Source organism: Mugil cephalus, chromosome 18 (assembly GCF_022458985.1).
Source record: "Mugil cephalus isolate CIBA_MC_2020 chromosome 18, CIBA_Mcephalus_1.1, whole genome shotgun sequence".
Classification (NCBI taxonomy): Eukaryota; Metazoa; Chordata; class Actinopteri; order Mugiliformes; family Mugilidae; genus Mugil; species Mugil cephalus.
This window is the reverse complement of record NC_061787.1, coordinates 9452254-9479090: the sequence shown is the minus strand read 5'-3', so window position 1 is coordinate 9479090 and position 26837 is coordinate 9452254. Positions and strand designations below refer to the sequence as shown.

Here is a 26837-nt window from a genome sequence, read left to right as displayed (position 1 = left end):
TGTACGTAAATAAAATTCATAATCATCCTGAAATGCACGTAATGTCAAATCAAAAGCAGAGCCTGTACATTTCATTCATCAATAAAATGGGCAGAAAGGTCAAAAAGGACCTGAATGACTAATGAATGACAGTGAACAATAACACAAGTCTTCTCCTTAGTTTGTTTACCTGCTCATTGGCGGAGACCTGCACCCATAAATGTGTTGCACTGCTGGACATGTCTTGCCCCCCAACCCAACAGCTCCGCTCTGCGCTATATTTATCTCCACCCTCACCATAAAAGGCTGTGACTGCTGCCTGGACACCCTGGCAAGAGCCAACATTATTTTTGTTGTGTAGACCGCAGCCCTGTGCACACCTACCTGTAGGTTTGCTGGGATATCAAGGTTTGGGCCAGCTTTTCTTTTGACGCTTGGAGTCTGAGCCAGGGTACACGGCCTCTGCAGGGGTAAGATCTGACGGCGGCAGGTCATTGTAATTGTTGCATATTGAATGTCACAGCATGTTGAAAATGCGCCTGACTGCCTGGAAATCATATTATGTCTTGATATGTTGCAGGTTTGAATGTAAAGGTTTTAAAAACAAGGAAATGTTGACTAGAATACTTCTTTCACAGTTTCTATGTTCAGCAAATATGAAGCTTATCACGTTGAAGTTCTGATGAATGTGTAATATATTACAATAACAGTAAGTCCACCTACTCTTGAACACTAACTAACTAGACAGACAAACAGACAGGCAGGAAGAGATTCAGGGGCTCGCACAAGGAGCGACCTGCAGGATGTCTGGATCTATACCGTTCTACCAGAAGCACCACCGCCACTACGACCGTGGCTACCGTAGCAAGGAGTCGGAGTCTAAAATGAGCCTCTACCAGTCCAGCGCCAGATACGCTGCTGGCAGCAGCAGCACCTCCAGGAGCAGGGGGTAAGGAGGAGGAAGGGTACTAGGAGGGTGGAGGATTATACCTTCATCAATACACTTCTTTGTCATCAGGAAAACCCTAGCAGCTCCCTAACACCACCATCTACCCCTCCCCAGCTGATCAAGTTCACCTACATCACCCTTGTTGGATCACTTCCCCATGACAGCTTTGGGATCAAGTAACCAAATCTTTCCCCCCTTCTTTCACCTCTTTCAACGCACACCTGAGGATTATTGCTCTTTACAACGTCTGAGGACGGCTTTGAATCCTGCACGAAGCTCTTTGCATGAGACTGCACGCTTTCATGCATGCCGACTACATCTTAAATTAACCATCCCCATGTAACAAAAGTGCTTTATGGGAAACAACGCGTCCAGTCGTTGGATAAGCTGAATAGAGGCGCATTGTTACGGAGCATTGTAATGGAGTTGTTACTATTTTAAGTAATCTTGACCTGCGCATACCACGCCACAGTGAAAATAAGAAGTGATAGTGTATCAGTCTTGTCCACTTGGAAACAAGCACCGTGTTTTGGATCTTAAAACCTGGCTGCATTCATATTGATTATTGTGTCTTGAAAACTGTTGTTGCTTCCTTTAAGTGTTAGTGGTCACATCTGGTGACCACAGTTGTTGAATGTGTTGGTCAGCTAACAAGTGTTTGTATGAGAGATAATACCTGGAATGCGCCCGTTACTGGGAAAACATCCATATTTTTGCAGTTAAAAAGTCAAAATCAACAAAACAAAAGAAACATATGACAAATATCATCGTAGATTCTGTACTCTGTCATCTGCATATCTATATCTTTTCTGTCCGCGGAATAACAAAACACCCAGTTTATATTGATCCTATCTTTCACAGTGTCTGCCAAATCTTTAAATAGACTGGCCTGGAGAGTGTGAACAGGTCAGAGGGCTTAGGTTTTACTAACACCATCTGATCGTTGTCTTTACACTCACCGCGTGGAAGCCCACCACCCCTCAAATCAGTGCCGAGCTGAGGAGAGGACGATTATGATGTGGCATGATGTGGTGTTGACCAGTTTTTCTGGAAAGTCAAGAGCACACACTCGGCCCAGAGCTAGAAGGACACTGACCCAGATAGATGCGGGGCGAAACGAGGCCAGCTGACCCGTCACCTTTCTTGCCCCTGCCTCCTTATCAAGCTCTTGAAATCTCACACTATGAATCCATGTCTCCCCCCTTTTCCAAGGCTCCAGATAGGGTTGCCAGTGAGAAACTGAGTGGCCTGTGTGATTGATATAATGGTCATTATAAAGACTGGAGGTAGATTCTGAGAGAGTTTCATGTCTTTGAACGTGGTTCGGGTTAAAATGGTTGTTGCACTCTTCAAGTTGCTGTAAAACTGTTGATTAGTGTCTGAATAATTGCTGTTTTCAAAGTTCCTCTGTGACTGTCTGATGAAAAGGTTTCCGGTGTAAAATGCTATAATCAAAACTAAACCATCTCCACCATCTCCTTTAATCGACACCTCATCAACCCTTGGCTTTATCGCACACAAACACACATGTTGTTGGCTGCGCTGTCTGGCTGTGCACAAGACTTATTTTATTCTGTGTCTCTCAGTCTTAAAGTGTCTTCCCACTCTGGACTGGAAGAGAGCAGACTAAGCCCCATACCAAAGAGAGCCAAGCCAAGTTACTTGGCTGTGGATAAAGAGAACCAAATCATCGGCTATGTAGTGCCGATCTTCAGGGGCAGGTAAAAAAAAAACTTGTCGCCGTATAGAGCTGCAAATCCAAGAATGCTTTGCAACAATTTATTTTAATTTGAATCCTATTCCTTGCCCCCTCCCCCCATATCCATCACTGGCTCTGCACGATCAACTCCTAGCGAAGAGTTTGCTACAGGATATTCAAATACAGAGGAAACAAGAGTGAGGGGCACTTCTGCACGCATGGCTCGCAGAGATTTGTTCACCAGTGGGTTGGAGATGGAGAGGTCAGAGCTGATCTCCAGGAAGGAGGCCATGCGCGAGTCGGCCCAGCGCATCTCGCTGAGCAAAACGGTCAGTGGAGGATTTCTCGTTGTGTTCAAATCACACGGGGAAAGTTGAAATGCAATGGATGGCATAATTAAATCATATTCACAGTAGTGTAACTGGGATTAATTGCAGTGGCGCATGGGACTGCCTGTGGTTAAGTGGTTGTTATTACTACCCCTTACACAAGGGAGTTATTTATGTCCCTGGGTGATTATGTGAAGTAGTACCCGATCATTCAGTGAGCATCATAAAAGCCCCAGTTACTTCCTCACTGCATTTATCTGTCTCCACTCTGCCAGATAGCAGCCTAACTACTGGGTGACAAATTCCTGAGGAGATCAAATTTCTTGAGACACAGGGAAGCAGCTTCCCAGCGGTGCTGTCATATTATTTGCTGAGTTACTTGCTGTATATTGCACAACTAGATGGGCCCTCAGCATCCTCAGCTATTCATAATACACGATGAACTGCAAACCATCAAACGCAGTAACATAACACAGAGAAAAGTGCATACGTGAAACTGATTTTATATGTGTAAAACACATAAAAAAATCAGTTTCTGCAAGTTTGTGGATGTAAAAGATGTGTTTTTGTTTCTGGCATGTTGTGTGAGTTCTTTGAGAAATCATGCACAATTGTGTTTGGTTTGAGAGTTTATGACACAGATAAGCCTGCTCTGAGTGCTTTACTTTGCTGTCATCAGATCCATGAACACGAGGAGCACTTCAAGCGTATGAACGAAGACAGCCTGATGCACGCCCCGGAGTTTGTGATTAAACCTCGCTCCCACACTGTGTGGGAGAAGCAGTGTGTGAGGCTGCATTGCACTGTCAGCGGCTGGCCTGACCCCCGGGTCGTCTGGTAGGTCACAGACACACAGCAAACACCAACAATACAAACGTCTTCCTCATTCGTTTATTATGAACCTGGTTTTCATACACTTTCTCTTCGTTATTCTGGTTCAGACTTTTCAAGTCTTTTCTGCTTCCGTTTGTCTGTCTCCTTTCATGTTCTCTGCCTCTCACCACAAGGTACAAAAACAATGTGGCTATTGACCCCCTTGCCAGTCCTGGCAAGTATAAACTTGAGAGCAGATACAGTGTGCACTCACTGGAAATCAACAGGTAGGTGTAGCTTTGCTCATCCACTGTAAACCTTAAATACATTGTTATAAATAGGAAATATTTTCTCCCAGATCTTAATAATTAATAACATGATAATGATTTTACCAGATCCAAAGTAAACTGTACAAAATCAGACCATTTTCATAGTTTGTGTAGCCAAATGTGAGACACAGCCGGTGAGATTATTTACCTTGATACCAGAGATAAATAATCTGTAGAAGATTGTTGTGTTGGTGTAACTTTTTATAGTGTTTTCTGTGTAGGGATTGTGTAATGTTTAGATTTGTGTCTATCACCGTCTGCCATGTTTGAAAGTTTTTGGCACCAAAACAAAGAGAGAAGCCTCATAAATAGAAACCTAGGAACTTAGAGACCAAGATGGCATCCAAAAAGTTTTCCAATGTTCCAGATAAATGCGTAAATGTCTAAAAAATTCTAATCAGCTGCAAGGACAAACACAGGGAACCACTTGTGTGCCTTTCTTTGTCGCAGATGAAAGAAAAGAAGAGAAGAATGGGCTACAAACTCTAGTAATACACAAGTGCAGTGTTGGTGTAATTACTCTCTCTACCTGTAGGGGGAGAAAAATAATCCTCGCTGTTGCTTTAATATTTTTAGTAATATAAAATGTTGACCTTCAGGAGGACAGTAAGCATCAACCCACGCTCCTCTGGCTTCAACTTTCATCCATCATTGGGCTCATTCGGAAATTACATGACTGTACAACCAAAGCCTTAATTTGTGGTGTGGCAGGTGTTGACATATGCCTTTGACTTTGTTTGACTTGCCAAAACGTACTCACGCCAGAGGCCTGTGAGCCAGATAACTTCCACATCTTTTTCCTGTCTGCAATAAATATCAACAAGTGTGTCCAAAAATAGTCAAAACTACACTGGAGCATTTCAATAAACAACCATGATTTAGTATCGCCTGTCTACTTTAAATTCATTGTTTCTGTACCTCACTTTCACGATTAGATATGCTCACGTACAGAGACACACAACACCTGGTGCAAATGACATCACCAGGGGTTTCTATTTATTGCCAGAGTATTCCTGGCCAGGAGTTATGGAACGCTTTACAGTGGAGGCTCACATAGTTGGTATAATTTACATGGCTGAGAGGGCTGAGGTTGGCTTGTGGGGGGAAGGGCACCGTACACGTGAATCCTTAAGTGACAGAATGTGCATATCAGGGACACTGATCAGCTGATGCTCTCATTTTTCAGGTGTGATTTCGATGATACGGCGCAGTATCGTGTTTCCGCCATGAACTCCAAGGGAGAGCTGTCTGCGTTTGCCTCCGTTGTCGTCAAGAGTAGGTTTCCAAGAAACCCCAATACCATCGTTAATCCCCAGTCCTATCATGATCACAGAGGGATAATTAATAAGAAGGAATGCGGTCGTTACGACCTCCAAATTATTTAAAGATTGTGTATCTGTGTGAAATGTGTATTTTCAAAATTGTACATGAGATTGGCAAACGATTTTTTAATGTGGTCCATCAGCAGTGTCATACAATATCCTCTCTGTGCTGTATGTATTAATAGCGACTGCTACTATCCTCCATAGGGTTCAAAGGTGAAATTGATGAGTCCCTGCCATCTCCTAGACGTAAGTGTAAATCTGCTGTTTGTCAGTTTTTATGTTTTTAGACCGACAGGCATTTGAAATAATCCAAAATAATTCTAAGCAAGTCTAAGTAATAATAAAGTGATAAAGTCAGCAGGCAAGCAGAACATTAGCACAGAACACACTCTTCTGGTCTGCACCAGATCCTCAAAAGAATATCTGTCTTTTTACCTCTAAGGCATCTTCAACAGCAGGTCTGTGACCCCTAGGGGGTCCACGTAGGCACTGCAGGGGGGTCGCAAAATCTTTGGTTGATTAGATATTTTGTATATATATTTTATTGTATTTTTTAAAATTTCTTTAAACACACATTAGCATGAATCCAACATATTTTAGTAAAGGGATAATACTGAAAAACGATAATAATAATGTATATTTATAAAGAGCACTAAGAGGAGTTTACTTAATCTCTCCATCTTTTGGGGGTCCTTGGCCTGAAAAACGTTGAAGACACCTGCACTAATGCTAAATTTTTCTTTTTTTTATTTTGTATGTGTGCTGTTTGCTATTGTGCATGTACCACACAATTGTTTTATAAGAGCTTTGCAAAAAAAAAAAAAAAAAAAAACGGCTGCTTGGTTAGGATAAAAAATGAGTGAAAAGTAGCTAAAAAGGCTTCACAATCCTAAATTGTTGTGTGATAATGCTCAACTGATTTGTCGTAATTTGTCGTTAACAATATCACATAATCATTTGGTTTCATGCTAAAACAATGCATTATTAATTCAGCATTAGTCATCTGCGAAATATGTCTTCTTCATTAACTTTTTCTCTTCCTGGGTTGTTGATGGCTCAGTACAGTTCATACTGTAAGTGACTGTGAGTGCCGGGTGGTGGGATGCTGGGTGCACACATGTGGGGTGTTTCTGCGCTAACAACCTTTTTGTTTCTTTGATGCCGTGGCACCAACGCAGGTTCCCTTACTGGAGGTAACAGGTTCACAGGAGTCTGGTTTGAACATATTTTGGTGAACTTGATATTTCCACTGAGTATGAGTTAATGCATGGCCACCGGTTTTCTGTGTAGAAATTTCACAGTATTCTCCTGAAACTGTGTGTTTGTAAATAGTTTGAAAAAAGATTTTCAGCGTTTCTGATTCAAAATGAGCACACAATGTTGTACATTTTACATGTAGGCGCTGTCAGTATGTATATGAATATATACATATCTTGCATTAAATAAGAGTACAGTTTGTTGCTATGATTAGAGCACTTCTCTTTTTATTTCAGATTTATAAAGTATTATTTAATTCCGGACACATAGTAAATGTGTTAAATGCACAAATGACTAACATCACAATGAAGATCCTACTGAATTATTGACTGTGGAGTGCTTTTTAAAGTAGGATTTTATACGTCTGTTGTGTTTCACCATGCATGACAATAAAAAAAAGTATGTCACTTATTTAGTTTACTTTAATCTTTATTGAGACTCTGTCTGTCTGTAAGCTAAAGGTTTGATGAGCTCGTATTCCAGCCAAAGCTCTAACTCAGCTGTTTCATGCTTCATCTATAGATGGCCCAGTGTCTGAATATGGCATCACCTTCCAGACTCACATTGTGGATAAGTTTGGCGTGTCATTTGGAAGAGAGGGCGAGACCATGAGTCTGGGGTGCACGGTCATCATCTATCCTGCCCTGCACCGCTACCAGCCGGAGGTGCAGTGGTACAGGGATGGTACGTAGACGACTCTGACCCTGACAGTTTTTGACAATGTCTAAAGTGTATCGTGCAGATAAAACTCAGAATCTAACTTCAACTTCTTGTGCCCCAGATGTTCTGCTGACTCCTTCTAAGTGGCATCACATGCGCTGGAGCGGAGACCGAGCCACGCTGACCATGACGCACCTCAACAAAGAGGACGAGGGGCTCTACACTCTGCGTGTCACCACCAAGTCTGGATATGAAACCTACTCGGCCTATGTCTTTGTCAGAGGTGGGTACACTCTCTATGAAAGCTGAAATTTAAAATCAGTGGATAAAATATAAAATACTGAAGTATGTGCGTCTAAATCCTCACAGCATGGTTGCATGCTGCTAGCCAAATTTGAAATACAGCACAAAGATTTACAGTTGCAGCTTAAAGTCCTCATACAAACTGGATGCATATGAGTTTTTACTGTACATGATATGGCAAGCACTACTGTATCTGTGGCCTAGACATTGGTTTCTGGACAAATAAAATAAACTGCCAAGTAAATAAGCATTCTTAACGGTATTTTAGCTTTTTTCACTTCCTGTAAAACATCAAAAAGTGCTGGTGACTCATCTTGCACTTGGGGTTGTACACTAATTTCACATCCAATAGGTCCTTTCCTCCCACTGCATCTATTTCGCTAGTAGCAGAGTTCATACAAAATGGTGGGACGAGCCCTCTTATGCCACTGGAGCTGACCAATCACAGCACACGGGCTATTATGGGCGGGGCCTTCCAAGTTTCCTGTTTTACATGTAAATATGTAACTATACAGAAACAAATAGCACTTTGCTATCTCTTTCATGTGACTCAAAGATGCCAAGCTTTGACCTATTTATGAATACATATCTCACATTAATAATGTCTGGTATAACATTAACAGCCTTTAAATCTTTACAACGTTCTAATAATCCAGTAGATTTGTTTCCATAGCTCATCAAATCAAGGTCAAAGTCACAACAGCGCGTCCCCTGGCACCCGATGATAATACCACATTTGACAAAGCGTTTGTATGCGAGTGGTTTTAAATAGGATACCTCTAATAGAGACACCACTGAGTGGCAACTCCCTGGCATCTGTTTGAATACCATGGAAAAAGTGGTCAGGGAAGCTTATCTTTGTTGTCTTCAGAGACAATCTGACCTTTGATGCTCAAGCTAATACACAAGAACCATGTTGAGCATGAAGAGGCCAGAAAATAGACTCTGTTGTTGTAACAGGGTCTCCGAGAAAAAACACACCAGGTACAGTCTCCATAACAAATCGCTATATGATCCTGGCTGCTGTCATGCTATTCTCAGAGAGCTCAACTGTGGAATGAAACTGGCTTCTAGTGAAGACTGATCCAGGAATTATCTGCTTCTCGGAGGCGCAAAAGGCTGCTCGGATCTTTTTATTGTCTGGACACCTTAATGAGCCAACACATGTATAAACACATGTTGTTTTTAAAGATATAAAATACTTCATATTATACCCAGCGAATACACATGGTGAGGCTTTACCTACAGGCTGCATAACGTATTGTGTTTCTTAAAGAGTCACCAGTTTTATCCCCTTTCACTTCGAGGAGGGCTAATTCTGTCTTCTTGTGGGCTTGTGTTTGACTTAAAGACCTTTCTTGGCATCAATCCCTGCAGCTACGCAGGACACACTCACTGTAAAACAAACATCTAGTCAAACTATTACAAATGTAGCTTTGTATGTACGTTCTACGTGTATGTGTTCATGCTAATGAGCCTAATGCTATCTGCTAGATGCTGATGCTGAGGTTGAAGGAGCCCCTGGAGCCCCTCTGGATGTGCGCTGTCTGGATGCCAACAAGGATTACATTATTGTCGCGTGGAAGCAGCCGGCTGTCGATGGCGGTAACTCCATCCTGGGCTACTTTGTGGATAGGTCAGTCAATGCGTAGCTGCCTGTTACATCAAGTACTTTCACAAATGTCTGTCATACATGTCTCATTAGCAATGTTAGTCATGTGATGTGGTGTTTTTTTTTTATGATTTGACAAGAATGATTTTATGCTTTTCACTCCATTGCAAGTTTTTCTTTGAGAAAATTACCCAACATACACAAAACGCTCAATATTTCTTGTGCTACAAGACAAACATGATGGATACAACCACAAGAAAGTATCTCATCTCATTTTACATGTATGCCAATTCGTAGTCATAAAAATATAACTAAATGAAGGCCTTTGGATATAAAATGTAATCTCTTCGTCACTATTAGATTTACATGACACATTTTAAGTGTTTTATCTACCAAACTATTAGGCTCATTTGACCTTTGACACACAAAATTAGTTAATTTCTGTATGAAAATCTCTACCAAATATGACATCTTTATTAAAAGCTAAGTGTTACTGAGTGATGTTTTAATATATGTGCACAGGTGTGAGGTTGGAACCACCCACTGGTTCCAGTGCAATGACACCCCGGTCAAGTTTGCCCGTTTCCCCGTCACCGGTTTAGTGGAGGGCCGCTCTTACGTCTTCCGCGTCCGCGCTGTCAACAAGAGCGGCATGAGCCGCCCGTCCAGAGTGTCCGAGGCAGTGGCTGCTATGGACCCGGCTGACCGCGCACGTATGAGAGGTACTGCAGCCTGGGAATCTGACTTTACAGTTTACCCGGTCAAAGACATCCTATCCCTTAGAGCTTTGTGAACTCATAAAACTAAGTATGGCAGATAAACAGCAATAAATAGAGTTGGCCAAAGAATTAGAGTAGCATATCTGATGATAGTAGCTCCATCATGAAATAGTTGTTTTTTTCTTCGATTGTTTTTAGAAAAATGCGTAATTTCCTCGCTGTAATTGGCTTTCAAAATAAAATACAAGATTTTGATCATATTTCTCTTCTCAGGTACTTCCGCTCCCTGGACCGGACAAATTATCGTCACAGAAGAGGAGCCCGCAGGTAGGAAACCACATTTTATTTTTTACAAGTCCTGGATAGATGGTCAAATTTTCCATTTTTCTGCTGTTCATCTGCTGACTTAATTGTCTATCTTCTGACTATCAGAGAGCGTTGTTCCTGGCAGACCTCTTGAGCTGCAGGTGACTGAGGCCACCAAGAATTATGTGGTGCTGAGCTGGAAGCCGCCAGGAGAGAAAGGCCTTGAGGGCGTCATGTACTATGTGGAAAAGGTAAATTTAACTGGAAACATTTATAATAATAAAACACTTAAATGGCTTTTCCTGCATCTGAAATCTCCTTGTTTTTTGTTTGTCAGTGTGTGTCCGGCACTGACAGCTGGCAGAGGGTGAACACGGAGATCCCGGTGAAATCTCCTCGCTTTGCGCTGTTCGATCTCGCCGAGGGGAAGTCCTACAGCTTCCGCGTCCGCTGCTGCAACTCTGCCGGTGTAGGAGAGCCATCCGACCCAACTGAGGCCACCACAGTTGGAGACAAGCTTGGTCAGGAGCCACACAAAAAACAAATACACGGGACTGTGCATTAAAGCCTAGACAAATATTCATTTCATTTTGTACGACATAAAAAAACGTTCATGGTAAACCTTTGCAAAGTCCTGCACATGCATGATTTTTCAAAAGCAGGAGAGTTAAATGTTATAATGTTCTTGTCCTCAGATATCCCATCTGCCCCAGGAAAAGTTATTCCCACCAGAAACACGGACACGTCCGTTGTCGTGTCCTGGGAGGCGTCTCGCGATGCCAAAGAGTTGGTGGGATACTACATCGAGGCCAGTGTTGTGGACAGCCACGTGTGGGAGCCATGCAACAACAAGCCTGTAAAAGGAACCAGGTAAAGTTACCCTTCTGTCTTTTTATTCATCCAGTTACCCCACATGGGCACTGTGTGCATTAAATCAAATATATTTGCAGGTTCATCTGCCACGGGCTGATGACAGGAGAGAAGTACATGTTCAGGGTGAGGGCAGTGAATGCAGCGGGGCTCAGCCAGTTCTCCCCGGAGTCAGAGGCTGTGGAGGTGAAGGCTGCTATAGGTGAGTGAAATGGAAGGGTTAATTCAGTAAATCTGACACGGTAGCAGTCAGAGGGTCTTAGAAGAAGATCAGGTACTGGTGTGTTGTAGAGTGCATCTCTAAATGTTTTTCGGTTGTGTACTTTTTGTACAGATAAGCAGAGACAACTGTTTCTTTGTGTTAATAAATATTTCCATTAATTTAAATGTATTTATCCTGAACAAAATGACTCCATGAATGCACTTTACACCACTTTTCATCCTCAGGGTAGTTTATTTAGCATGATGGAAAAATGTTGTAAAAGTAAAGAAACATTTAGCGTTTTGTTAATGTGTTTTGGACTGTTCTTAGCTCTTTATATCATCCACACTTCCACACTTCCTCCACCATGGTCCCTCTCTGTCATTCCCTCCCACGTTAGTCTACACTGCACTACTCCACCTACCCACCAACCCGTCCAGCCACATCTACCCCACCACCACCTCCCCCCTCCTCCTCCTCTCCGCACAGCCTGAGGCGGGGTCGGGGTCAGGACTTGTAGACTTCCTCTAATTTGGGTCAGTGCGATCCAGTTCAGCGGTAGTTGCAAACCGGGAAATGTTACACTCTACCACTATCCCCAACCCCCTCTTTCACCTCACCTATCCTGGGCACAAGATGTGCCGGCAACCCCCCCACACGGTGCTAAAGGTACCAAGACAAGGACTGATCCCAGTCTTAAACTGCACTGAGGTTCTCTGTACTAACATCTCCGTCGGCAGCTAATCATGATGGCTAATGAAAATAATGTATTCTTTAATATGATCTTTATTTAAAATTGCACACAGAACCATTATAGTTATTATACAGAATACTACTTTTTATGTGACTGTCCAGCTAAAATTGCATTATTGAGTCTAGCTTTGTATAAGCAACGGGCAAAAAATTTAAATGCTAATGCCAATATTCCAAAGACATTTATGTTTATTGAATCTAACTTTTAATTACATGAAATAATGCAATGAACAATTTGGAAAAGCTGAAAAAGACCATCTAAATCATTTCAGCGTTACATAAAATATGTACATATATTAATGAAAAAATATATTATTTTGGCAAATTATTCTAAAAAGACACAGAAATTATTAAACTATTGAACTTTTTTTTACCTTAAGAACACAAGAAGCCTCAAAATTCTCAGCTGCAAAGACAGAAAAAGACTATTAGGTTTCAGCTGGATTTGGCAGCATTGCGCTAAATCACATTGAATAATCAAAAAGCTTTTTTTTATCCATAATCCTTTACAACAAAATAAATAAATAAATAAACAGTGACAAAAACTATGCTGCTGCTTCGAGAAGCGCTCTTTCTGACCTCCTGCATGTGTTTCCCTAAAATCTCTCTACGCATTATCACTAACACATCTTTCCTTCCAGCCTCCGGATGTTTCGCGTGCACTGGCCAGCTTTGTGCTGAGCAGCATGCTCGGTTTTCCCTTTTGAAACACACTCAGTAAGAATGCCAACAGATTTCTAATGCAGGCTGATACGCTGGTAATGTCACATAATATCATCTGATACCAAAGATCAAGGGTCAAAGAGGTTTTTTTTTATCTTCATTTCAACAGTATAAACCAGAGGCAGTAGTTAGTGAGAAGAGAGGACATTCCTCCGAGAACATTGTGCACCGTGTGCGAGCTTATGCAGACGATAGAAAACCGTGCAAATGGTGCCAACGGTGCAAAGATGAGAGACAGTGCAAAGACAGACAATACAAAACACTGAGGAGACAATGCACTTATAAAGATGCAATACACAATTGCAAACCTACTTCTTATTCTCCGAGTAATACTGTTTATTTACAGTTTTATATGGTATGTCAGTACTCGCTGATCTAAAAACACTCACTTCTTCATGAGAATTAGATCATGCTTCGCTGCAGCCTTCAGTCTCAATATACAAGTTACATCATCTTTTGAAATGTAAGAGGTGATGAAATCTGTTGGCGTCTTTACTTAAGTATTTTTATAAAAGGCCGGCACAAAGCCACACACTCGCTCTATTTGGCTGCTCTGCTCTACACGCCTGCATGCACTCATAATCCCAAATGAAGCTTCCTCACACAGATGTCACTTTTTGGTCATCTTGTCTTCATTTCCACTCCCAGTCAGATGAAGACATTCTGTTGTATTTGATAGGCTGATGTGATAAATATAGCTTGTGTTAATGTTGATGCTTCATCATTGTGTTCGCTAAATGTTGTTGTGAATGGATTTTTTTTGTTTGTTTTTTGTCTGTTTTAAAAAAAAAGCTTCTTCTGCTCTTCTCTGCTAACACCCGTAGGGGGCGGCATCCCACACGGTGTGTTGTCGAAGATGGGGCCGGGGGGTAACGTGGGCCAACTAACTGAGCACAGGCCACGCTGGACGGACACGCATGAAACTGTCCAGTCCCCCTCTGACACTGTTCAAAAGTGCGATAAAGCTCAGACTGACACTGAAGCCAGTTCAGGCCTTGCCCAGCCCAAGGAGTGTAAAAATAAGTGGGGCAAACGAGGCAGCGTGACCCGTGCCCCTGACCTAGTACAAGACCTGCTCTCAGAGTCTGTGTCAGGCTTAGTTTCTGACCCACTTACTGACACAATCACGGCTGAGCACTTAGACCCAGTCACTGCTGAGGTTCGGGATCAAGGTGCGGAGGCGGCCACTGAGCCTGAGGCCCGTCAGGCACGTAAGTTCTCTATAGACGCGTCTGCTAACCGAGAGAGAGCGAGGCCCGGCACAGAGTCGGCAGGTGAGCAAAGAGGTGAAATCCAGGTGAAACCCAAATGAAACCACGGAAATAAAAACCCACCCTTTAAGATCCATGAAAATATTCTATCCAGACTTTTCAAGTAACAACGATTAATAGGATTTCCCATGTCACATCAATTTCTGTTTGACCTATATTAACAAATGAACAGTACTGTAACTCCTCTGCTGACATACATTTTAAGGTAAGTCACTGTAAAACGCAACATAACCAGGACTTAACTCAACACAGTCACGCTTCCCAGACACCACTTCCAACAACACGCTCTCAGTCACCTCAGAGCCTGTCAACCCTCTGAGTACCCAGAGCACTTTAACGCACTTCACCGAGACCCAGTTAATCACACACTGTGCTTAACTGGATCATCCAACCATCACAAGAGCAGGACTCTTTTTGGACACATTCAAGTTCACATGGCTATTTGTGTATGACAGGCAAATTAATGTGCGCTGTGTTACATGATCCTGCTTTTGTAGAGACCTCTCTGAAATCACTGTGTATTTTTACACCCTAAGGACTGTGCTATATGTAACTGCTTTACCCCTAATAATTAATTATGTTAAGAAAATAGTTTGAGATTAAAAAAAGAAATGCTTATTTGTTTACTCGTTAAGTTTAGTACTGCACTCATTTTAGGCATGAAGCAGCCAGAATACCTTGGCTTCAAACTAGTATAATAACAAATTAACTTTTTGTTTGTCCAGCCAAGCTGTGTATTGGTAACACACAATGGTCTCATTCAAGAAAATAATCATTTTTAATATATATACAGGTATTGATATATTTTTTATTTTAAAACCAAGTAATTAAGTTTTAGAGGTACTGGATGTTGGATTATGTAGCTATTTCTGCAAAACTAAGCTAAAGACTATTTGGCAGTGGCTTCATATTTAGAGTACCAACATAAAGAGTTGTCAAGTTTGATACCACTCTCATTTTTGTCTTTTAGATGTGAAGTTGCTACCAGTATACACAGCAACAACACAGAATGAAGCATAGCTTAGCTTAAATGCTGGAAGGTGGATTTGTTGATACAAACCAGCGGAGTAGCAGTTTTTTTAGGCTAAGCTAATTGACAGCTGGCGTCAAATAATAATGTTTCTTGTCTGGTTTGATATCGTTCTTTTTTCTGTGATTTAAGAAGTTAGCCAGAATTTAACGTAGCTTATCCTATTTTAGCCTTATATACCTTAGCACAGATTAAAACTGGTAAAATAGCTAATTAACCTGTTAATCATGTTCATTTAGTCCATACATGTTGTGTGTCTATGGTTTTATTACCAAGGCACATTGTTTTATCCATATTTTACTATGCTAAGCTAGGCTACGCTAACATGTTGCTGGCTGTGGCTTCATATTTAGTGCACAGATATTAAGAGTTGTAATCAAATAAGCATATTTATCAACATTTGTAATCGTAATAAAGTCTAACAGAGACCATACGTTGTGTTTTCCAACTTTATAGCAGTAAACTGTTTTCAGTAATGGAACATTGAAGCCCAACAATATATCCAGAGCTGCAATAAAACCATTTCAAAAATGTAAATTTCCAAATGAGTTACAACAGATGTGCAGCTGCGAAAACGAACCTTGGCGACATTTTAGTGCTTCAGTTTCCCATTACATCAGTTGCCCTGCAGAGGCTCCACGGGGTTAATTTAAATCTTCTGTCTCAGCCTCTCCTACTCCGCCCTATGGCATCACTGTGCTGGAGTGTGTGCGCGACTCCATGGTGCTGGCCTGGAAACAGCCAACATTCATAGGAGGTGCTGACATTACCGGATACTTTGTGGATTACCGTGAGGTCATTGATGGCGTTCCGGGCAAGTGGCATGAGGGCAACGTCAAGGCTATTAGCGAGAGGGCCTACAGGGTGAGTTGACATGAAATCCATGTTTAATGGAGTTGACAGTTTTATGGGAAAAAAAAAAGAAGTTCTGTTTGGTTGCGTCTACAGGTGTCTGACCTGAAGGAGAACAAGAAGTACCAGTTCCAGGTACGAGCGGCTAACATGGCAGGTGTTGGTATCCCGTCACTGCCCAGCAACACCTTCCTGTGTGAGGAATGGACCATTGCGGTACCAGGTTAGTTAGACCTTTTCCTTCATGTGCTGTCCGTGGAGTCCTTGAGCAGGTATTGTCATGCAACACGTAGATTAAAGGCTAACAAAGAGACTGATCTTAAATCTTAAAGTCAAAGTTTTTCATTACGTGTGTCTGGCTGTGTGCTCTGGACTATAGGACCACCTCATGATCTGCAGATTAGAGAGGTGCGAAGCGACTCCCTGGTGTTGCTGTGGAAACCGCCCGTGTACCAGGGCCGCGATCCTGTGAACGGCTTCTACATTGACATCAAGGAAGCGGACGCACCAGAGGAGGCCTGGAGAGGAGTCAACACCAAGGCTACAGAGAAGAACTTCATGACGGTCATTATCTGTTTTTTCCAGGGGGGAGATTCATGCTCACGTGTGGCGGCAGCTGATGTTTTATCAGGTTGTCTTCTGTCAATTTCGCAGATCAAGAACCTTAAAGAAGGAGAGACGTATGTGTTCCGTGTGCGCGCTCAGAATAAAGCCGGCGTTGGAAAAACTTCAGAGGTGACCGAACCAGTTCCCGCTGTGACCAAACCAGGTAAGATGATGAAGATGGTGGTGAACACTTTGCAAAATTGAAACAATTTATTTCCCTTTTCCTTCTGTGTTTTTTTTATTTTTTAGGCACCAAGGAGATTTCTGTGGATGTGGATGATAATGGTATCATCTCCATGAACTTTGAATGCTGCGACATGACTGCCGACTCCAAATTTGTGTGGTCCAAGAATTACGAAGAAATCACAGACACCTCCCGCTTGACTACAGAAACCCACGGAAACAAGTGAGATGACTTAGAGTTGAGAGTCACTGAGGGCAAACTCCTCACATTTTCTTCAACGTTATGTTTCATTCTGCAGGTCCAAAGCTGTTTTCAACGCTCCTGGGGAGGAGGACATTGGCATTTACTCATGTCTCGTCACTCACACTGACGGGGCTTCATCCAGCTACACTCTCTCTGAGGAAGGTAGCCTAAAAACTCCAGAGAACAACCATTCAGCTGTTGCTTTCTTTATCATTTCTTGCAATGTTTCTCTTTCTCTCATTATTGTCAGAGTTGAAGAGGCTGCTGGTGATCAGTCATGATCACAAATTCCCAAGTGAGTTCTTCACGTCTCCTCTCTGCTGTTATTAAGTGTTTCATAAACTGGCTCTCACTCCTTCTTCTCTTCTTCGCTCCCTTCTGCACACCAGTTATTCCCCTGAAGTCAGAGTTGGCCGTGGAGCTGATGGAGAAAGGCAGAGTTCGCTTCTGGCTGCAGGCGGAGAAGATTTCAACCAACGGCAAAGTCGATTACGTTTTCAATGACAATGCTCTTTCTCAGGGGGAGGTAAACAATGCTTTGCTCTATTTCTTTCTTCTTCTTTTTTTTTTTAGTAGTGTTTGTATAACAGTTTCTGTTGTTAACCGCTCTCCTTATTGTTTTGCAGAAATACAAGATGAACTTCGACAAGAACACTGGTGTGATTGAGATGATCATGGAGTGTCTGACCCCGGCAGATGAGGGCACCTACACCTTCCAGATGCAGGACGGGAAAGCCACCAACCAGTCCAGCTTGGTGCTGATCGGAGACGGTACATTCAAATCAAATCACAATCAAGTCTAAGGTTTGGAAGACAGTCAAATAAACAGATCCATAGATCTAGATAGTAAGGTCAATATATATATATATATATTATTATTATATTTTATTTATAAAATATACTTTTTGAGTTTAACATAGTTGACATTTTGGCTGTTTTCAGGGCTAAAATCAACATGGCCGTCTATAACCAATCAACACATGGCATTTTCACAGAAAGATTCCTCTAAATATTATATATACAATTGACTAAATTCAAATTTAAAGTTATTTATAGATATATTGTAGTAACATTGTTGACACTTGATAAATCCACACTTGACTCACACACTACTTTATATTAAATAACTAATAAAGTGGAGGAAGAACCCACCGTGGAGCATGTCATGTGATTTGGATATAAAACACTTCCTTGAGAGGTGAAACGCCATGTGTTTATAATTTAGCTGAAAGTGGTTTCTCAAACACAGATACAATTTTCCATATAAAATTTCATATATTGCCAAAAAAAGAAATATCTGTCATGATTATCTCAACTTAACAATAACAGCACAATCAAAACAAGCTTATTTTATAATTGTTTAGATAATTAGAAAGTGGTTATTTTGTTGACATTTTAGTGATATCTAGTCATTTTTTTTTAAATTAATGATCGATTGTTTCTATAATAAATAATTATGTATTTTGTGAAGACATGATCATAATGAACATAAAAATGTCGATCAAGGTGCTGTACAGAAGAGAGCACAGGATATATACAAAGAGTAGCAAAAAAGATGAATAGATTACAATAAAAGCAATAAAAGTACAGTACAGAATAAAAACTACAATATATAAAATTACAGTATGCTCATTAAGGAAATGACAGGGGGAAGAAATGGGTTTTTTAGGGAGGATTTATACGTCTCTAGGGATTGGGAGGTTCTTAATAATAATAATTCTAACATTAAGGCTGTGGTTGGGGTGTGGCGACACAGGAGCTCATTCAAATATAACAGACACACACACACACAAAAACTTTTATTTCAACCCCAAGACAAAACTTTTCTAAGAATCTATGTGACTATTACTTGTAATCAGCTGACAGAATAAAAACAAGGTTTTCAGCACTTTAAGGTGGACTTTGGCCAAAGTATTTAACTATTTACTACAGAAACTGAGATTTGTAGAGATTTAGGGCATATTTTAAAAATGACAGCCCAGATGTAAAATATATTAAAAATGATGTCAGCTTTTGGCGGATCATGTCAGCCTCCCAAAACGAAAAATTACGTAGAGTTCAATTTCTCGACACTAGGGGGCAGTAAAAACATGAAGAATCCAAGCATCTGAGCAGCTCAAACTTCTCCTGTATGTTAATTTAATGGCAACAGCACATGTCATGGTGATGATTGAATAATCTCAGCCGTTTTGAGCCATCAGTCTGTAAACTATCTCTATTTGCAGTGTTCAAGCAGCTGCAGAAAGAATCCGAGTTCCAGAGAAAAGAATGGGTCAGAAAGCAAGGTATGGCACTTATGACAGACTGATTTGAAACGTTCTCGATCCGTTGTTGTTTCACATTTAACAAGACCCTGAATCAACCAATGATTGGTGTCTTTGCTTAAAAAGATGGCTATCTAAGTGCCAAGACACTTGGAACTAAGCACAACTTGTTTGCGTTTTAGTTCAGTATTTATAAATTTCTTCCAGGTCCTCACTTCATCGAGTACTTGGGCTACGAGGTGACACCAGAGTGCTGCGTTGTGCTCAAGTGCAAGGTGAGTCTGAGCTCCACCGGCGTGTGCAGCTGTGCTTCATTCAGTGATTCTCTGACGTCCCCCTCTGCCGCTGCGCTGCATGTCAGGTGGGCAACATGAAGAAGGAGACCACCGCCATGTGGTACAAAGACGGACACCAGATCAAAGCGGACGAGCACCTCGGCTTCGCAGAGGGGGTCCTGAAACTGGAGATTGCTCAGGTGAGAATATGAGAGAAGGAATCCGGGTGTATACTGTGCAATGTATTGGCATATGTGACTGGTGCAGCTTTGATTTTTTTCTATCACCTCAAGGCCCAAGGAGTTGGAATAATAACCAGGAGGTGTTGAAACATTTACATTTCTCTGGAAAACTCCTTTAACTTCATATTATCAGACCGACCTGTACCATTGCCATAAAACTAACTCCTACTACACGCTTTAGGATCACTTCCTTTCTGCTTCCATTTCTTTCATTTCATTCAAGCTTCATTCACATCTCACTCTGTTTTCTGTTTACATCTGTCCGAGTACAGTGACGTGCCACCTTCATGTGATTAACACCTAAACATGATGTGTCCTGTTGCAGCGCGACTCCCCCGCCGACAGCCTGACGTGGAGAAGACTAAAAGTTGGGCTCAGTTATCTCTAATCACCACAGGCCAAAAAGGCCACTTCTGGTTTTGCCTGAGAATGCTTTATGTTTTTACTTTGTTTAAATGTTTGTTTGTTTGTTTGTTTGTGTGTTGGCTTTTTTGCATTCACGTCATACATGTGTAATCTGCAGCATCCCTAGCAGAAGAGTCTTTTCAGATGATTTATTTATGAAATGTCGGTGACGTTTGGGCGAATCTGACTCCGCTGCTCTCTGTGACAGATTTCTAAGAAGGATGCGGGCGTGTACGAGGTTATTCTGAAGGATGACAGGGGACAGGACAAGTCCACACTCAACCTGACGGATCAAGGTAACTTGACGCCCGGGGTCACACTCAACTTTACTGGATCAAGAAATACAACTTACGCGTTTTGCTCTCTTTCAGGTTTCAAAGACTTGATGAATGAAGTTTTCAGTTTTATTGGTAAGCAGATATACTGTATGTAGTACAGCTACAAGGCAAAACGATGCATCTGATTCATGTTGTATTTAAATGTTTTATTTTTTTGTGATTGCAGCCAATTCCTCCACTCCACTGAAGATCACAACCACGGATGAGGGCATCCGACTCTACACCTTCGTCAGCTACTATAACGATTTGCTCCAAGTGACATGGCACTACAAGTGGGTTTTTGATTTGTTACATTATACATTAATATTTCCTTCAGGATGAAGTCGTGCGTGTGCCCTGACAGGTCTGGATTGTGTGATTTTTCTGTGTCGTGCCTCCAACAGGGACTCAGCGATATCCTTCTCCGACCGCCTAAAGAGCGGCGTGGTTGGAGAGCAGCTGTGGCTCCAGATCACAGAGCCCACGGAGAAAGACATGGGCAAATACGCCATCGAGTTCAATGATGGAAAGGGAGGCCTGAGGAGGACTGTTGATCTCTGTGGTCAAGGTGAGGATGTATAAATGTTTTATTTCAAACCTTTTTGTTGGTGATATTGACTTTAATAGCGCAATTAGCCAGGTTTTATGCGCATATAATGGGCAGACATGTATTTTATATGGACTTTTATGGACGTTTCTTGACCATTACACCACATTCAGATTTATGCAACTTTCTTTTTTTGTTTTGTTTTGCAGCATTTGATGATGCTTTTGCAGAATTCCAGAGACTGAAGTAAGTTAGAAACCCTGTCATAGCTATCAAGTTGTTAGCTTTATGTATCCACCAAGCATGAAGTTTCACACGATTTTCACTTCTGATTCTCTGAACCTTTGATCTAATTTGTTATTCCCTATTTTTCTTACTTCCTCAGAGCTGCTGCCACTGCAGAGAGAAGTAAGTGTTACCATGTTTACACTGGCCTCACTGCTTTAACATTGGGTCAGATGCTGCAGCTACAGGTTTATCTGGACCAAAATAAAATCAAAGCTAAAATTATCTTACTTTTCTCCCGTCATTGCTTCATTTAGATCGTGCTCGAGTAGCAGGAGGCCTGCCTGATGTGGTGACTATACAGGAGGGCAAGGTAAACCATTTCATCCGAGTTAATGCAACAGCAAAATAACACATGCACACTTAACCTCTGTGTGCTCTCGGACTGATAGAAAGGCCTCATATGGTTGGTGTGCGTTGCCCCTTATCCACTTCGCAGGCTCTCAACCTCACCTGCAACATTTCCGGCAACCCTGTGCCAGAAGTCACCTGGCTGAAGAACGACAGAGAGATCACGTCCGACGAGCACTGCATCCTCAAGTTCGAGTCGGGCAAGTTCGCCAGCTTCACCATCACCGCGGTAAACACGTCAGACTCCGGCAAGTACAGCATCCTGGTGAAGAACAAGTACGGCACGGAGAGCGGGGACTTCACCGTAAGTGTCTTCATCCCCGACGAGGCGGCCGGCAAGAAAAAGTAAAAAGCGGTCCAAATCTTGTCGCAAATATGTAGGGTCTAACATATTTGTGTAGGATAGAAAAACTATAAAAACTAGAGGTGCTGAATCTGAACCTGCAGTTAACAGTCAAGAGTCGTAACTTTAAAATTGTACACATTTGGTCCAGCGATAAGAAATCCAGCCAGAACAAGACAAAGTTATTTGTCACACTCAAATTATTACAGGTGCAAATTTTTGTTTGTGTAAAGCTGTGACATGCCCTGAAGCAAACGTTGGCTTTAGATGGAGATGCCAAGGAAACAAGGTAACAGGCTCAATGTTGTGTAGATATAGTAGGTGCAACTCATAAACACACAAAGCCAGTGTTAAATAACTTTAGATAAAAATGTCTACTAAGCAGAGAATACCTAAATCTGATCACTGCCACTTTTAGTTTGACTGTAACTTTTGCCTGTGGAGACCTGGTGAGTGTTAGGCTGTCTCGTTGTGTGCAAACAAAACGAGTAGCAAATGGGTAAAAATCATTTGCAATTTCATCTGTGTTTGTTCCACTGTATTCCCAATCACTTTGTCTGCCCGTCTGTAGTGAACACTGAATGTCAGCCCTCCCACTGTCCCCACATTGTTATTGATGTTATTCACCACTGTTACGACGTCCCCTTCACAGTGCATCATTAATGATTAATGATTACGGTGATGTTAATGTAATGATGACTGTGAGGTCACACCAATAGTGATGACTGCTTCACTTCCTGTTCCCCTGTTGTTGTTTTTTTTTTTTTTTGATGAGACTAATAATAAATGAAACGCATGTACTTCCCACACTTCCTCCTCCTCCTCTTCATTTATTTAAAGTCTTGGTTTAAACCCTTCACCATTCACACCGTTCATACTCATGTTTCGGTTTCCTCTTCACTCTTTCACCCCCAGTCACACTTTTTGTAGCGTTGGACAGCGTGAAGATCAACCACCAGCATGGACACCACCCATTCAGACTACTATAATCCAGCCTGGATCCAGATACTTGCAGCTTGGATGCAGATGTAGCCTAAAAAAACACTAATGTTTCTCCTCATTCAGTCACCATTCAACACTAAAGTCATTCAGTAGATAGATTAAGATAAAGCTTATACATAGTTTAATAATTTAATTAATAGTAGAAAAGCCCTACTATCATCATCACCTCCTTTTTTTGTCAGATTCACCTCTCATAAAATCCAAAATTGCACTTGAACCTGATGCAGGTTTGAACTGATGGAATCGTGAATGAGGTGAAAAAAAAGAATATTTTACCTCCTATCAATAGACAAAATCAGCCAATAACTAGTGAACCAGGCAGAATGTTTCACAGCTAACTAGACTGTGAAAAAGACCCTGTATATTGGACTTAGAATTAATTCAAATGTTCTCCAGGATTTGCCAAATGTGTAAAAAAGGCTTCTGAGCCAAATAGTAAGTTATGCAGGATTCAAGTTTGCAAAACATTTTTAAAACATTTGTCTCCTGTGGATCTCCCAATGTCAGGTATTCTTTTAAAGCAGCTAACCCTAGGGGTCCCTTGCATCCACGCTGTGACAGATTTAGTTTTTGACGGCATTGCGGGCACAAATATAATAATACATAAAAAGAATAATATTAATAGATCTGAACAGGCTGATATGATATCCAGCACATCACGAGGTAACACACTGATGAAGAACTGGGTGCAACATGTTCCCCAAAATCACAAGCTGTGCACATTCAGCGACAATTTTCTTTTTCCATAACAATACATTTGTATGTTTTTTATTTTTTATTTTTTGGGAAATGTATGGAAAGCGTATCATGGCCAGGTGCTTGGCTCTCCTAGAAGTGAGATGCAAAAAAACCTTACACTTGCAAGTACTGTCTTTGACCATAGATGTCGCCAAATATCATGAAACAGATCTTCATGATTGATACTTTTGTATCACCTTGATCAGTTTTGAACATGGACAGAAACCGGCAACCCCTGACAGTGCTACATACAGACCGTATCCAGATATGAAATGGAGACTATGGAGAGCTTACCTACACATGCCTTGCCTAAAAACCCTCTTAAATTTCTATGTTCATTTCAGTCGTGTCAGTATGGATACAGGTGATGCTGCTGTACTCAATCTTATCTTATTCTGACCCAGATGCATTTTATAGTTCTCAGAGTTTGTTCTCCAGGTTTGAAACCTTCTAAATAGTGATCTGAAACTGCTATGTGCATACTTGCGCATACAAAATATTTTGAAATCTTGAAACTTTAGTTATAAGAATGAAACTGTGGAAACTTTGAAGAAGTAGATGTGCACTGCATGATGCTGCTCTTTCTCGTGTACAGTAACTTTATCAGACCTATTTTTCAAAGATTTTGAAACAAAAAACAAATGTATAAATTACGGGAAAACCATAATCCCATATCTGACAAGTTTATTACTAGTCAAATATGCAGTAGAATTGTGTTATATGTTGTAAAACTTTTATAATATCTAGAGGACTTACATTCTGAATATTTCTATTATTTGCTCTTTGGGATGTATTGCTTTGGCTGTCAGTGGTAGGTCTGACCTCACTGAACCTCCTGGGTAAGTAGTGATGATTGATTCCGATTATAGAATTTCCTTAAACATGACAACATCTCATTTAGATTTTGTTTCTCCGCTCAGCTGGAGATCACGGAGGGAACACCTGACTTGGGGATCACCTCTTATTCGACTGATGCAGATGGAAATGTTGTGTTTGGCCCAAACACCCCAAAGGAAAAGATGAAAACCACAGTGACTGGTACAAAAATGCAGAAGCGAAAGGGTGGGGCTCTTTAAATATAACATGTCTATATGTGTTTGTGACATCTGAAACATTACAGTACGGTGTAATTACGCTGTGATAGAGATTAAAGGTTTACTAATAAATATTCTCTTGCAGAGTCTGTTACAAAGACACCTCCAGTGGAGAAGGTAGAAGACAAGAAGAAGAGCAAGGGATTAAAAGAGGGGAAAAAAGAGGAAAATGTTGTAGATGATGTTGCGGCAGAGCAAACTAAAGATGTAAAAGTGGATTTGGCTGATGAGCTGTTGACTGCTGACCAATCACATGGCCCTGAGCAGACAGCAGACTCTGTGGAGGAACCTGAACCAAAGGCTGAGACAGTGAATGAGTGAAAACAGCAGAGCAAAGCATGTAGTGTGACGTGGCTTGTCATGATATAGACATTATGTTTTCTCTTACATAAAATGTTACTATAAACACATTTGAACTAATGGAAATGATAATGGGTTTAGTAGTATTATAATAACCGCACATCATTTACTGTTTGGATGTACTCTGTGTTTAATCATATACGCTTCAATAAAGAAGTCATGTTTATCAGTTAGCATTGTCGCCCTCCTTTGTGTATTGTGCTTGAAGATTTAGAAATACACTGAGTGACGCAGGATTAGAGGTCTAAAGGGACACGGTGCTCTCTCGTTTGAAGTAGGAACAAAGCAAACACGAGAAATTCTTGGTGTGAAACAGAGCGGAATTAATGCAAATCAACAAGTGTGAAAGTTGTAGAGGTCCAGTAAAGATGCTGGTCCTGCAAGTAGAGTACGCATCTACATTTCTAATGTATCTCAACTGAATTTGCACATGCTGAGCTTTCATTGTATCACTTGTAATAATTTGGTGTGTCTGAGGGCAAATTAAAAGCAGCACATATTTATGCATTTCGCAACAAATGGTGCATTAACATATAGATTTTATCAAGACAAATTCAAAATTTTTGTTATTTGAGCTCCTCAGTCTTAAAAATTCCTCTGTAAAACAATCAGTCATGAGGAAACCTAACTTACTCAGCTGGTATTTTGTGGGGAAATGAAAGTTGCTACTTCCCTCCCATGCAGGGTCAGTGCTCTTCATTTGTTCCTGTTACATGCATTTATTTGTAGGACAGTCTGGTGGAACATTGCCTTTAAGAGTCATGTTCTGCTGACCTCATAAATTTCCTTTTCAGAATGCATTGAGAACTTTCCTACTTCAATTCCATGAAGTATCAGGCTTGTTCACCTAAATGCAGCTGTAGACAGAGCATATGACCACCGGACTAATCCCCCAAAACACCCTGACTTGTCGAAGCATGTCCTCCTCTAGACCCCTGAAGGTGTACTGTGATATCTGTCATTAAGACGTTATCAGCAGATCCTTTAAGTCCCATATGGATCAGACTTGTTTTTCTAGCAAACTCCAGTGATGTTGGATTGGACTGATGTCTGGAGATCCTGGAGGCCACAACAACACCTTGAACTCATTGTTGTGTTTCTCAAACCCTTCTTGAACCATCTTGGTGGTATGTGTCAAAGGGACCCAAAGAACCGCACTTCCTCCGCTGGCTTTCTCTCTTCCCATATTGCATCCTGGTATGACATGTTCCAGCCACTGACTAACTTGTCACCATTCATCATATTTCTGTTGTCCACTTGCCCAAAAAAGGTCACTTCCTGGCTTCCTAGTGCATCCCACCCACTGAGAGGTGGCATCAGAACCAGATTATCACCTGTCAGTCGTCATAATACTTTGTATTTGACCAGTCAACTTAACTGTCAACTAACCTGAAACAGTTATAATTGTGGAATAATTATTGTACAAGTTTAATTTTTTATCTGCCCAACAACCTGTACCATACCATTTATATACCACACTATGTACATGCTACATGCACTTACTGCTTATTGCACTTCTGGTTAGATGTTAAACTGCATTCTGTTGCTCAGTAACTGTACATGTGGAATAACAATAAAGTTTAAATCTAATTTAATCTAA

General features: G+C 41.2%; 1 protein-coding gene across 9 annotated transcripts; it reads left to right on the top strand.

Annotated features, from left to right (window-relative positions):
• The first annotated feature begins 292 nt into the window (after positions 1–292).
• On the top strand, positions 293–25411 carry myom1b (myomesin 1b). Of its 9 annotated transcripts, none has more exons than XM_047568287.1 (42): positions 293–449; positions 724–928; positions 2515–2649; positions 2782–2956; positions 3636–3793; positions 3964–4056; positions 5285–5373; positions 5628–5669; positions 6602–6616; positions 7203–7364; positions 7462–7623; positions 9138–9279; positions 9778–9977; positions 10248–10301; positions 10407–10531; positions 10618–10801; positions 10976–11150; positions 11231–11352; positions 13653–13670; positions 15797–15993; positions 16078–16204; positions 16361–16545; positions 16636–16750; positions 16837–16993; positions 17070–17176; positions 17265–17309; positions 17404–17540; positions 17641–17785; positions 19240–19299; positions 19486–19553; positions 19640–19753; positions 20121–20162; positions 20409–20496; positions 20572–20610; positions 20705–20810; positions 20922–21085; positions 21274–21310; positions 21450–21472; positions 21607–21662; positions 21789–22004; positions 24704–24845; positions 24963–25411. In XM_047568287.1, exons 2-42 carry the CDS (start codon positions 783–785, stop codon positions 25196–25198), a joined length of 4803 nt encoding a protein of 1600 aa, XP_047424243.1. In that variant the 5' UTR covers positions 293–449; positions 724–782; the 3' UTR covers positions 25199–25411. The 9 variants fall into 9 exon arrangements, with proteins under 9 accessions (XP_047424243.1, XP_047424245.1, XP_047424246.1 ...); XM_047568288.1 differs by having other exon boundaries at positions 316–449; positions 728–928; XM_047568289.1 differs by lacking the exon at positions 6602–6616.
• Positions 25412–26837: the final 1426 nt, after the last annotated feature.